The 12567-nt window shown below is 51.9% G+C and overlaps 1 protein-coding gene across 30 annotated transcripts in view; it reads right to left on the bottom strand.

Moving 5' to 3' along the window:
- The window catches only part of LOC102147393 (liprin-alpha-1-like), a 112498-nt gene that overhangs the window by 21610 nt on the left and 78321 nt on the right, over positions 1-12567 (bottom strand). For 26 of the 30 annotated variants that reach the window (XR_011424014.1, XR_011424013.1, XR_011424016.1 and 23 more), the window contains 5 exons: positions 11922-12073; positions 10762-10934; positions 10275-10368; positions 4147-4228; positions 3839-4039 (listed from right to left, as the gene is read on the bottom strand). Coding sequence is in view for 25 of the 30 variants with exons in the window: in XM_070229878.1 (XP_070085979.1) it covers positions 3839-4039; positions 4147-4228; positions 10275-10368; positions 10762-10934; positions 11922-12073 (702 nt within the window). In the remaining 5 variants the exon portion in view is untranslated. Of the gene's footprint in view, positions 1-954; positions 1110-1371; positions 1649-1884; positions 2212-3838; positions 4040-4146; positions 4229-10274; positions 10369-10761; positions 10935-11921; positions 12074-12567 lie in introns of those variants that run through there. The other 4 variants (XM_070229885.1, XM_070229884.1, XR_011424017.1 and 1 more) reach the window with 3 other exon arrangements.

Genomic DNA, 12567 nt, shown 5'->3' on the forward strand with positions numbered 1-12567 from the left:
AGAAGAGGCAGCCACTGCCCAGGGCCTTCTAATCCACCACTGAAATGATCACAAACACACTTCTGTGATCTCTGTAAACTGTGAGGGCCGGCGGCAGGGACTGTGGCTGTCCCGCTCACTCCTGTGTCTGCAGCAAGCAGCACAGCCTCCCACAGACAGCCCACATGTGCCACTTGCTAAATGAAGGCACCCACGGCTCTCACCACACCTTGATGCTTTCTTCCCGAGGGCCCGAGGAAACCTTGAACGTCCTCTCGGCTTCAGAGCTGGCCACGAGGTAAGGGCACAGGAGAGGAACACTGTGTGACCGCGGCCCTCAGCAGACCGGGCGGCCTCACAGAGCCCAGGAAGCCTCTTCACTCCTCTCATCTGGGGGAGGCGACAGCGAGAGCAGCTCTTGCTTACTAGGAACACTGAGTGTTGGCTAACTCTGCTGCCGCGGGCACAGCTCACCCGTGTTTGTATTTCTACTGCAGAGAGCAAACATTCCGCTTATTTAATTTATACCTCGTGCCCCGGACACAGGGAATTTCCTACTCAAGTGCTGACAAAGTTCTGCTTCCTAGTGTGAAATACACCGACATTTAAGTAATTACAAAATGCACCCTTTTTAATTCACTGATGGTCATCAGTGGCCTTGTAAAGAGGTAGCTGACCAGGTTAAATCATTAATGAGGATATTTATCTGGCGTAGCAGCACAGAAGGCCCAAATCAGGAGCAGAGGGCTCACACCATCATATTATAGCTTCTCTCTTCTTTTGTTACAAAGAGAGAGAGAATTGGCTTTATGTTGGGAATACAAACAGAGGGAAACTGGCATTTCAACCAACAACTTGTACTCAGGAAAATTCTGATTTGAAACTATCCTGATTCTTTTCAGACAACCAACGATCCCGTGAGGACCCTGAGCGCTCTGCCCTCAGCAAGAGCCTCTGGAGACGCCGCCTGCTCACACCGCGCGGCTGTGCGGGTCCCTCTAAAGTGCGGCATGTCACACAGCAACGCTGGTGGGGTCACAGGCAGGGACACCGCTGTGTTAGTCGAGCTGTCTCAGAGGAAGGCTGCAAGACACGTGTGGCAGCTTTTTGTGAGCTGAAGAGCTGGGGAGCTGAAAACGGAAAAGTACATTAAGCAAGAAGAGGCTTAATTTCTGAGAATTCCATTAGTAAGAAAGCCTTTTGATCAGCACTTAGTAAAACACCAACACGAAGACCCGGACGTGACGTCTCCACAGCAACTCCTGTGCTGGAAAGTTCTCAGAATTCAGTTTTCCCACCGGCAGACCTTGCGGTTAAGTTACCCAAGCGGGTACTTAAATCCGCAATGTCAGGAGCCGCCGAAGCCCCAGGACCGCGTCCAGGAGCCGGTCCGCTACACAGAGCCGTCTACGCTAACCAGAACTGACACCACGGCCCCACGGAAGAGAGGTTCAAAATTGTCCATGAGACGTGCTCTTTAACTCTACGCTCTGCTTCCGCCTAATGCTTTCAAATCGTTAACAATATTCTGAAAAAGTTAAGATGTTAAAAATGTCAAGAAAAGTAAATTACGAGTTTTCATACGCCAATTCTTTTTGTTGCTGTACATATAGTGAAGAATATAGTATAGAAAGTCTCCAACCTGAGCCCAGCTTCCCTCCTCATCCTCCTGATGTTACGTGGTTAGGAATGAAAAGAACACAGCTGTTAGTATCGGTGAGCTTAGTAAGGCAAGCAGATCAACTTCAGAAGGTGCAGCGAGACGGAGGGGAAAGTTCGAGAAATCAAGGTATCATGCAAAACGCATGCAAAACAACAATCCCAGCTTCTCATGCAGGAGCCGAGGCCCCCCCAGCAAGCACACTCAGTGAGGGAGAAAATGGGCCAGACCCTCAAAATGGAGTGTTCGGCCGAGGCCTCTCCCTAAAGGAGGTGTGAATTCAACCTACTCTAAAGAGAGAGGGCCTACCAATGTAAAGTTCCTGGAAAAATCGAAAATAAGACAAAATACGGATCCTATTTTATACATTTGACTAATACCTAGCGGAAATACTTATCAGGAACAACTGAGTGTAAAATGACCTTTCTGTTTCCCACAAAAAGGCCGGGAATGGTGCCGCTTGTAAGTGGGGTGCCCTGGGAGGAGGACAGGCTCGGGGCGGGACTGACCATTTGTGGCGAGGCCGCGAGTGTTTCCATCTCCTCATGCGTTAACCAGACATTTCCTGTGGTCTACGGTGACCCAGGGACCACCACATCCAGGGCGAGGGAAGCAGTGACAGAGAGGAAGGTGGCAGACACGTGAGCCACGGGCACACAGGAGGAGCAGGGGAGGCGAGGCCCGTCTCCCCCTCTTCTCATTTGAGATGCCCACGTAGAAAAGGAGAGAACATCGACCAGCTCGCCCTTCTTAAAGAGTGACCACACCTAATTAATGCTGTGTGGTCAGCCACACGAGAAGAGCCCATGATTCCTAGAGCTGGATCTGCCCTGCTCACCCCCTGAGGTATGTGAAATATAAAGAGAAGAAAATACATTTTGCGCCTCTCAAAGTGTGAGTAATTCTCCAGTGCCCATCAACCCGCCCCATGGGAAAGGGCCTCAGCCCAGGAAGCCCACGCAGCCGAGCTCCGGACTGGGGGAGACGGCTCGGGGCAGGCGCTCCCAGGATGGGGCCTCTCGGCCTGCACAACCTCGCCGGGGGGCTCAAGAGGCAGGGAGCAGGACTGAGTGTGTCCAAAAGAAGGCCCAATCGCAACTGTACCGGAACACCGGCCCCACGTCCTGTCCCCGTCACTGCAGCCGCGGACAGCCAGGCCCCGCGGCTCTCAACGCAGAGCTTCCCGGGGGACGGGCTCTTCACCACTGGCCGTTAACCTCAGCTCGCAGGACGCGAGCTTTCTCAAGACAGTTGATAAAAACTTGGGGAAAACCACCCCAGCGCCTTCACTTGTAGAAAGGCCACTCTCATGTGAAATGATGGGGGAACAGGGACCAGATCGGATACTGCGACAAAACTTTCCACTGGGAGAAGAGCTGTCTGTGCGACAGGTGAGAACACAGGCTGATTGTCGCTACCACAACTCTTTACTAAGAGACAAAATCAAACAAACAAACAAAAAAGGCTCTTAACACTTTTTGTGCAAAGGAACCGAGGCCTGAATCGGGCCCTGACCTGCTACTCAGAGAAGCATGCCTGTGAGGCTCTTGGTTTCTTAATCAGGGTTTTTCTCTCGAGAGTAAACCAAAAGCTAAAAGCAGAGAGTGGGCACTGGGCCAATGAAAAGAGTCTGCACTTTAGAAATGAGGCGTCGGCCTGCCCTTATCTCCCAGTAACCGCTAATGTTTTCATTAGATTAGTTTTTAACGTTTCAAACAGGAGGACCCTCTTTAAGGACGTTCGAGGTCTCCCCACGGGGAGCAAACCGGATGAGCACAGGTAATGCCTGGTGCGTGAGCACACGCAGGCTAATGGACTGCTCAGAACCCTGAGCTCCCAGGGCCCTCAGTGCCAAAAATGGAAGCACCGAGGGGCCCAACGTCACATTAGAGTAAAACACTGCTTATAGCGCAACTGGGGATCGAGGCTTTTTTCCCTTCACTTTTGATGAATTTATGTTTAAATTTGTGATCGCTACTGTTGTTTTCAGAAACTCCTACTTCTATGTTACAATGCAGCCACTGAAGCCAGGCTGTTAAAAAAAGCATTCAATAAAGTATTTTTAACCACTCAGTTTTCACCCGTTAGAAGCTGTGACGTTTCTGCAGGCTGAAATTTTAAACCGGAGCCCTGGGTGTGTTTACGAAGACTTGGAGAAGCAACGTCAGGAGGGGATAAACTGCTTTCAGGGAGACGCACCGTTCTTGACGTAGGAGGGGCTGACGGACTCGTGAGGGACGTGATCGCCTGAATGGCCAGCCTCAGCTTCAGCCTGTGCAGAGGGTTGCTGATGCCGATCTTGCGCTGGATCTCCGTGTCTGACAGGGTGGACATGATAGCCCCACTTTTCACGTTGGCTCGGCAGGCGGCCACATACCAGGCTGGCAACCCAACCCAGAGCTAGAGACAGGAAATGTTAAGGCCAGAAGGTTATGCACAGTGTGTGAAATGGATTAACACGTTCACATGAGTCACATACTTGATCCAGGATCGAAAGACGACTATACCTCCAGCCAGACGCCAACAGTTGGCCCATCCCATTGTGCAAAAGGTAAACCTTGTCTCCGGGCTTCCTCGAGCAACTCATGCCTACAAATAACCAGACAGTCACAGTGAAAGACTCGATCACACGCATACAGGAAGCAAGTTAGCAGAGTACTCGCTCTATACACTTTCACAAGCATAGTAGCACATATCTCATTATTTTCCTTTAATCTTCTAAACCATCCACTTAACGGTAGTTTGGTACATGTCAGGAAGAACTCCTGAACAATGAAATGCTGACGGACTCGACAAGGTTCTCTGTAGAATCATCTCCTCGCAGAATTAAAGAATTATTACCCACTTTAAAAAAACCCAGCAGAGCCTTTGTATCCAAGCTAGGACATTCAAGCGAAAACATACTCGCTCTTCTCTTTCTAAACGATGAGGGAAAATATGGAGAAAGAGGAAACTAGACCGGGTCTGAACAGAGAAGCCTGCCTCTGTGGGAGCTTCACAAACGTTCAGCGTTCACACCACCAACACCGAGAACAATGTGGATTTTTAACACTAGGAATGGTCTACTGTAGCAAGCAAGTAGTGGACTGGATTTTGGCTGTTTCTCTTCCACGTTGCTAGTTAGCTAACTAGGTACTTGCTAAATTCAGACATTGGGTCATTTCTGTGGTTTAACCCACAGGCTTCAAATCCAGAAAATTTCAACCCGGACAGTTTCTACCAGGACCCCAGACGGAGTGTGAGCCTAAGATGCCCTGCGCTGACAGCTACCGTGGGGCAGGAGGCAGGGAGGAGTCCCAGGGCCCTCGTGAGATCAGAAATATTCTGTAGGCCTGATTTTCAAATAGGCGAACTGGAACTTTACCACATTACCATCTTTGCAAATGATTCTGTCTACTGGGAACATGGCTATGTAAGAGAGAACAAAGAAGCTTCACGAATCTTATCTTACTGCTTTGTGCTGTTTACCTCCAAGCCTTTCTAAGACACCCTATTACTTTGACAGGGAGAGCCTCGGAGAGGAGACGGGGCTGCTCACCGCACGTGCCCCGACACCCCAAGTCATTTTCCATAATCATTTCTACAGAACACGTCGTCGAATCTTTTACTTCTAAAGATACATAACAGCTCTTCAACATATTGAAATGCTATTAGACTTTTCTTAAGACTATGAAGTCTACGGACAATTAAAGCTCAAAACGTTTCACACAGGATCTCAAGTAAGTGTTCCTTAAGTCACCCTTAGGCTTCTGGGGAATAACAGATATTGTAACTATCCAGGATAATTCGACCAGAGGATGCAACAAATATCTTAATAGCTCAAGTAGAGTTAACAAGGGGCAAACTTCTCTAGTTCAAATAAGCAAAGCTACTCATAAATAAAAAAGCAGCCAAGTCCACTGGAACTGCCGTCCCCCTGACACAGGAGGCCAATGCTGGACGGAGGGGGGAGGAGGGCCTCGCTGGGCGGGACCGACCGCCAGTGTGCTGAATTAAGTGCCACTTTGTGTTTCCTGGGGACAAGTTCTCCTCAAGGACAGTGGCTCTATCTTATGTAAACATGTCTGTGAGCCATAGGAGCCATACGAGCAAGACAAACACCTCCTCGGCAGACAGAGCAGGGAAAGACCTGAACCCTGACAGCACGGTCAAGGCCCAAGTCCTGCCCGCCTGGCCCAGCGGAGGGGCGGGGATGGCACTGGTGCCGGGCCAACAGGGCTTTCCGATCCCCACACTCTGAAGTGAACTAAACAGGTACTGAGTCCGGGGCACTTGGCAGAGAGTTCGTTTTTCATATGAAACAGACACTCACTGTACACAGGAACATAGGGTTAAAAATAGTCTGGTAATTCCATCATCTGGGGACTGGTGCACACCCTTCTGACTTCACCTGCAATGGTCGTTGGCTTTTATCAACAGCTTTCTCTAGTATGGATTACTTCTGGGTTTCACAGTGCAGGCCCAGCGCCCTGCTGAAAGGGCGATAAGGCAATGGAGGGAGAACGATGCATCTCTTAGATGCCGCCGAGAGAGACGCGAGAAGTGAGCGCGAGGACAGAGGAGACCCCAGCTGGGCGGCCGGCCCAGGTCTCTGTCTGCTTCCAGCTCCCTCCCCTATCAGGCTAGTTGGTGACCTTGAAGACCCCACACGGAGCCAGATCCCTGCGTTATCACCCCAGGCAGGAACACCAGCACCCCCTTCTTCTCTGGGGGTGACTGTTCTGTCACGTGAAGAAGGCCCCTGCCCGTGGGAGAGGAGAGGGCAGCGCCCCTGGAAGCTGTGCAGGGTAGGGCGAGCACAGGATGCGGAGACCAGACTGGAGACGCCGGGGCCAGCGCCTCTCCTGCCCTCTCTGGAGCTCGGTTTCTCGAACAAATACGCTCCCTTCTTGCTCGGTCTAGGAACTGCCTTTCCCTGCTGGCCACTGAGAACGGCCTCAGGCAGACGGCCGCTCTCCTTCGTTTGAGACTACTCATCAGAGCACTTTCTAAGAATCAACAGAACCACCCGTGTGGTTCGACATCACCGCAACCAGAGATCACCACGAAGGCTGCTGAGTCCTCGCGACAGCTAACCGCCAGGGCACGAGGTCGTCTTCTACTGGCCCTTCGCTCCAAGGCCTGAAACCCGAGAGATCGAAGGCGGCGGGCCTCTCAAGTGCCGTGCGTTTCTCTGCATCCTAAGTCTACCCGAGGCACCCACCTCTGTTCTGCAGAGGCTGAGGCAGAAGCTGATATCCTGGGGCAATGAGGTGTATTCTGTGTGCCCAGATTCTACGGCCCCAAACCACTGTCCAGAGCAAACAGAAGACTCGTCTGGTTTCTGTTGTTACGTATTTCCCTCCTCTGCTTGGAGATACTGCAATCTCTGTCATCGCTTTGTCCACCCTTAGGATCTGCGATCTCCGTTTACAGAGAGCTACTCAAGAAACAAGGGCGGGGCTGCCGTCCCTGCGGAGTAAAGGGACGAGCGCTGGGCCCGCGATAGTCAGCCAGCAACTCGCGGCTGCTTGGCTGGGACTTGACCTCCTCCCTCGAAGATCATTCTAGACCCCAAGGGCGATTTTTTAAATACCTCTATACCAGGAAACTGATGTGCCATGCTTCCCAGCCTTAACATTAGAGTCAGAGGAGAAAGACATTCAGAAATATGCTAAATCCCCTGGGGAACAGGCACACGGATGAGACAAAGGTCATGTAACCCGTGAGTGACGGCGTGTGTTTTATAACTAGGACAGGACACGATGATGAAGTTATCTTTCATAACGAGAAGCGGTGTGGGCTTTGCTGACCAGACCCCAGATAAGGTGTACCATCCAAGTGACACACGCACCTCGTTTCTCTGAGGCTGACACGTTCAGTACCATGGCACCTTGCACCAACACCTGCTGGGCTCATGTCACAAACACGGCTCTACGGCCCACGCAAAGCACTACTCCCGCCATGGGGTGCAGCTCGCTGTCAGAGGCTGGGGGTGGGGGCGGCCAGGGTGAGGGGACCCGGGACAGCTCTCAGCAAAGCAGCACGACTCTCCCGGAACCTCAGTTCAGAGCCTGAGGCTGGTGACTGCCAACGCCACAGGCTGTAACACACGCTCAGCACAGCACACCCTCCGCCTCAACTTACCCTGCGACCACACTAGAGTCAACCAGGGAGAAACGGGAAAGAGAGCATTAGAACACCAGGTTACTTAAGGCGACGGAGTTCAGACAGCACCAGGGACACCCGGCAACGCTGTGGGAGCACCGCCAAGCGGACGAACACAGTGATGTCTGATTTCACGCCAGCGGTACCCTCCACGGATTCATTAAGCATGTCCAGCACCGAATGCGCCCACCACTCTCTTTTATGTACCTTAGACAAAACCTCAAAGTCAGCTCTCCACCGAAGTCACCAGGTTCTTGAAAACTCTCTAAAAGTGGATGTGTTTGGCTGTGTGACTTTGGCAGCTAAAGGCACACTTTTGAGGTAATAAAAAGAAATATTTCTGAGGACCGTATTTTGATTCTTACCTCTATAATGCCATAAACATAAAACTGTATTCCAATAATACTTTTTCCGGATAACTCAAACATTTTCCCACAAGTATAAATAAAGCATTTTTCCTAAAGTCAATTTTATTTCTGGTTAACTGACAGAACTAAAATTACCCACTGTAGTCAGACAAATAACCTCCATACTTTGAATTTTTCCCTAGTAACTTACTAGTACATCCTAGAACTTGCCGTGCACGACCACAGAGTTCAGAGAACGGCCTGCCCCTGGACAGTTACAGCTATGGTGACACAGAAGTGCAGAGCCAATGCCATCACGGGGAACCCGGAGCTCCAGAGAAACCTGCCTACCACCCACCACCACACACGCTCCCCACGCAGCAGGAAACGGAGTCACGTGCCGGGACAAACAATAAAGGCTGTCTCCACACAGCCAAGTGCTCAAGCATACCTCCTGCGAATTACAAAATAAATTTAGAAAACAAGGGTGACCCAAACTTGGGCCAATTTGAATAGTTTGTGACCCTACAGGAACCATGAACTTCCGGGGACGAGGACCGAGGCGCACTGCCACAAACCTTACGGATTTTATTCCAGCATGTGCAAGCGTGTGCACTAGAACACGTCAGCAAAATCTAACGGACACATTTTTCCTGGCATGGCTCCAGGAGGCAAAAGGCCTGGCTGGGATACGTTTCACAAAGGCAAATGGCAATTACCCAAGTTACTTTAAAACATTTTTATACAGTTCAAAGACAGCAACGTTCAAAGCACGTTTTGCTTTCAATGGTGTCTGCGGATTTCCATTCACGGGGACCTGAAAGACTGAGTATTCCTAGGGCATGGTGAGCAATAACAGAAACAACGGCACTTCGCCTGAAATAAGACCAGCAGTGGGCCAGTCAAGAAGATTAGTACGATTCTGAGAAGAGAACGTAAACGAGGCAGGGTTCACAAAAGGGAACCCAACCGGCAACTCTACAGCTAAAGGCACGTGGCCTCTAGGGGAGAGGGTCCCCGGGCCCCAGCGTGGTCCTCGGGGCGCACTGTAGGCCCGGGTGCCACACCAATGAGGCTGTCTCAGGGTACTTGAGTGGCCAGACGACCTTTCCTATCGTCAGACTGACCACAGAACCTACCAATCGTCAGCCTGTCGCAAGGACCAGCTTTGCCATCTGACCACTGGCTCTCGCCCGTCTTCCCCATTCTCAAGGTCAGCGCTTCCCTCTGGGACTGCTAACTGCCCCTTCTGTCATAGAGGGTGGTTCAGTTTCAGTTTTCAGTCGCCAGTTCACTGGGATACTGTCTCTCCCTACCTCGTTCATCTACTTAATTCTGGTTGACATACGGTCAACCAACACACAACCTGCTCCCGATCAGAACGAAGCCAGAGAAACACGCACACACTATTCCTCCATGCCCCTACCCCGGGGCATCGCAGCGTCTCAGCACCTTTGCAGAAAATGATCACCCTGCTATCACCTATTTTCAGAGTCAAGACAAATCAGAATCAAAATTTAATAAACAGACCACAAAATCACGAGTCTATTGAAGATAAAAATACAAAATCTACCGGAGGAGGAAAAAAGGGGCAACACAGCGAATATTTCCTGACAGATCATAGCCCGCACGGCAAACTCTGGATGCTGGTGATCAAGTCGGAGCGGTGGCTGCAATTACACACTCAGTTCTCCCTATTTTAGGATGGCTGGCACTGTTGCCAGTGCTTTACGTGTGTTTATGTAGCGACAGATGTGTGTCTAACACTCACAAAGCCGTGTGAGGCGTGTACCGCTGCACTCCCATCTTAGAGGAGGAAACCGGGAATGCAGCAAGGCTAAGCGGCCCCTCCCCCCAGAGCTGACGCACTGGAGCCGGACTCGGGGCCCCACGCCTGGCGGGGAGCCCTCCTCGTCAGACAGCTCTCCGGGGGACGGGAGCCTCCCCTGAGTCCTCTCCCCCTTCCTGAGCAGAGGCTCTCAGCCCCCCAGGAAGCACAGTCTGTTAAAAGCTTTAGGTTAACCTTTCAGAAGGTAATATAGACACATAAATAGATACTACATTTATTAAATAAACGTTAGTTAAAAATCAGGCACAACTGAGAAGTGTTCAGTGAGATGGACGAATAACGAAAAGCTTACTTTTTTTGAAGTTTCCGGTTTTTCTCCGCCTGTCCTCCTAGTTTGCTGAGTCCCAAGGCATCCTGAGCTGAGTTTTCGGTCTCCGAAACGCCAGCTGTGAGGGCCCAGCGGTTGAAACAGCGAGAGAAATCAACACGGCCGCATTAGGTGAGTTCAGAAACAGGTGGAAGAGCACTTGCAGGCAAAGAACACCTCTAAAGGCTAAGTTTCTGACTAGGCAACCAAGGCACGAGAATGCTCGAGAGACAGTGAGCCCTTTCTGTCTGGGACGCCAGGTTGTTCAGGGCCAAAGAACGTCCACCGTGGCTCTCTGGGTCGCATGTGTCCCAGAGAAAACATACGCCTCCTGAGCTTTCACTCCCTGAGAACGCCCAGCGTCTTCGACAGACCGCCCGTGGGAACAACCGGGGGCACACAGTAGGCACACACACGGCAGGCCCCCCGCCTCCATCCTAAGGGTTAAGAATGTTTGCTGGAAGCCACCCACCTTGTCCTAATGACTCCTTGCCGGCATGTCCAGGTCGGCCCTTTTCTTTCTTGCCAAACAGGCGGCCGATGGAGGACTTGATGCCCTTCTTCTTGGGGGCTTTGTGGAGCGAGTCCTGGCCACTATTACTACTGCTGGGGTTGCTCACGGGGCCGTCCTGTGAGCCTGTGGAGCTTTGGGGACAGAAAACGATCTTTAATGAGCGCCCTCGTCCCAACACAACGTTCCATTCACAGGCACTAGAACACTCCACGCTTTTAATACTTGCTCTTCCAACTACACGAGCATTCCAAGTCTCCTCCAGGCATGTCTCCTTCGCAAAATGCATCGCGTGTAGAAACGAAGGCTCCCAGCCATCCCACCACGGAGAACCGTTTCTGAGGAGCTGAGGCTCTGAGCCGGAGCTCTCCTTCTGAGAAGGCTTCCAGTCCGAACCATGGAAGGCAGAGAGCACCATGAGCCCACCTGAGGGCCGCCTCTCGGCTGTGAAGATGCTCTCCCAACTGGAGGCCTGACCCCAGCGCCCCAGCAACCTCCCCAGTGCCACCGTCCCTGCCGCGAAACAAGAGCCACAGGGCCTACTGCAGAGGCGGCGAGGATGGACACCTGCACCCGCCACCGAGGGCTGCCAGGGCGGGACAAAAGCACAGCCCGTGGTAGTTTGACATAGGAGTACACTAGTCACCCACTGGCTCTCATGGTCCCTGTGGGGAGGCGCTTGGAGGGCTGGGGACGAGGTGGGGCTCTCCACAGCTCAGAGGCAGAGAGCGCATCCGAGCGGCGGGACACGGACGGTCCTGCAGAGCAACGGTCAGAACACGCCACATGCTTAGCAAATGCTCCACAAGAAGAGAAAGTTCTCACAAGAGTCAATTTGCAGACTCTGAAGAAATGAAGGCTTTCTAAGATTGCTGCTATCACTGAACTCTCTTTCTAAACTCACGTCGCCCAAACAGACAGCATCTTCTGCTGGGCTCACCTGAGCTCCCAGGGCAGCCCGAGGGCATCATCTAAATCAACTCAACTCAATTAACCAGTATTTCTTTAAAGTCATCATTCTGACTTTTTTCCCCAAGAAGGGAGCAATGGATTTCTGAAAGCTGAGCATGGGAAGGCGGTCTGTTTGGAGCCGGGCTAGGGTGGGACGCTGCCCTCCTTACTTCCGTAAGTCCCTGAGGTCCTCGTGGCCGACCGTGTGCAGTGCCCCTTTGTGCAGCCTGTCCAGCCGAAGGGACCGCGGGGAGGGCGGGGGCGAGGTTTCACATTTTATTGTCGTCTTGTCGTCTCGTACCTCTTCTAGGGAGGCTGGCAACTGAGGGGTTGAGACCAGTGTAAAATTAGTGAACAACACACTGTGACCAAAAAAACCCCACAACACATAGGCTTTAAATTATAACCATAAACTTATGTGGAAATCCACGAGCTATGCTTTCTGCTGAGTACAACCAGCCTCGTTCTAGCCCAACGCCACGTTAAAGGACCGTCTTACTTATCAGGAGCAGGAGCACAGAGCAGAGCCCGACTCCTGGCCTACGAGCACCAGAACGAGCGTAGAGACCCGGGCAGGACACACGGGCACTCCTCCTCCTGAGCCTCCTCGCAGCCCGAGGGCCCGCCCGCCCTAGGATCCTAGGCCACCACGAGGACAGCCACTGAAGGGCACCGAGATCTGAACCACGCCCAAAACCTCGTCCTCACACAGCACGCACGGCACTCACTGTCCCTGATGAGGAGCTGAAGATGAACGTGTTTATCTCCTGATGCATTCAGAAGAAACACCAGAGAGGGCAGAAACCTCTTGGGTAA

The sequence above is a fragment of the Equus caballus genome, chromosome 12 (assembly GCF_041296265.1).
Source record: "Equus caballus isolate H_3958 breed thoroughbred chromosome 12, TB-T2T, whole genome shotgun sequence".
Classification (NCBI taxonomy): Eukaryota; Metazoa; Chordata; class Mammalia; order Perissodactyla; family Equidae; genus Equus; species Equus caballus.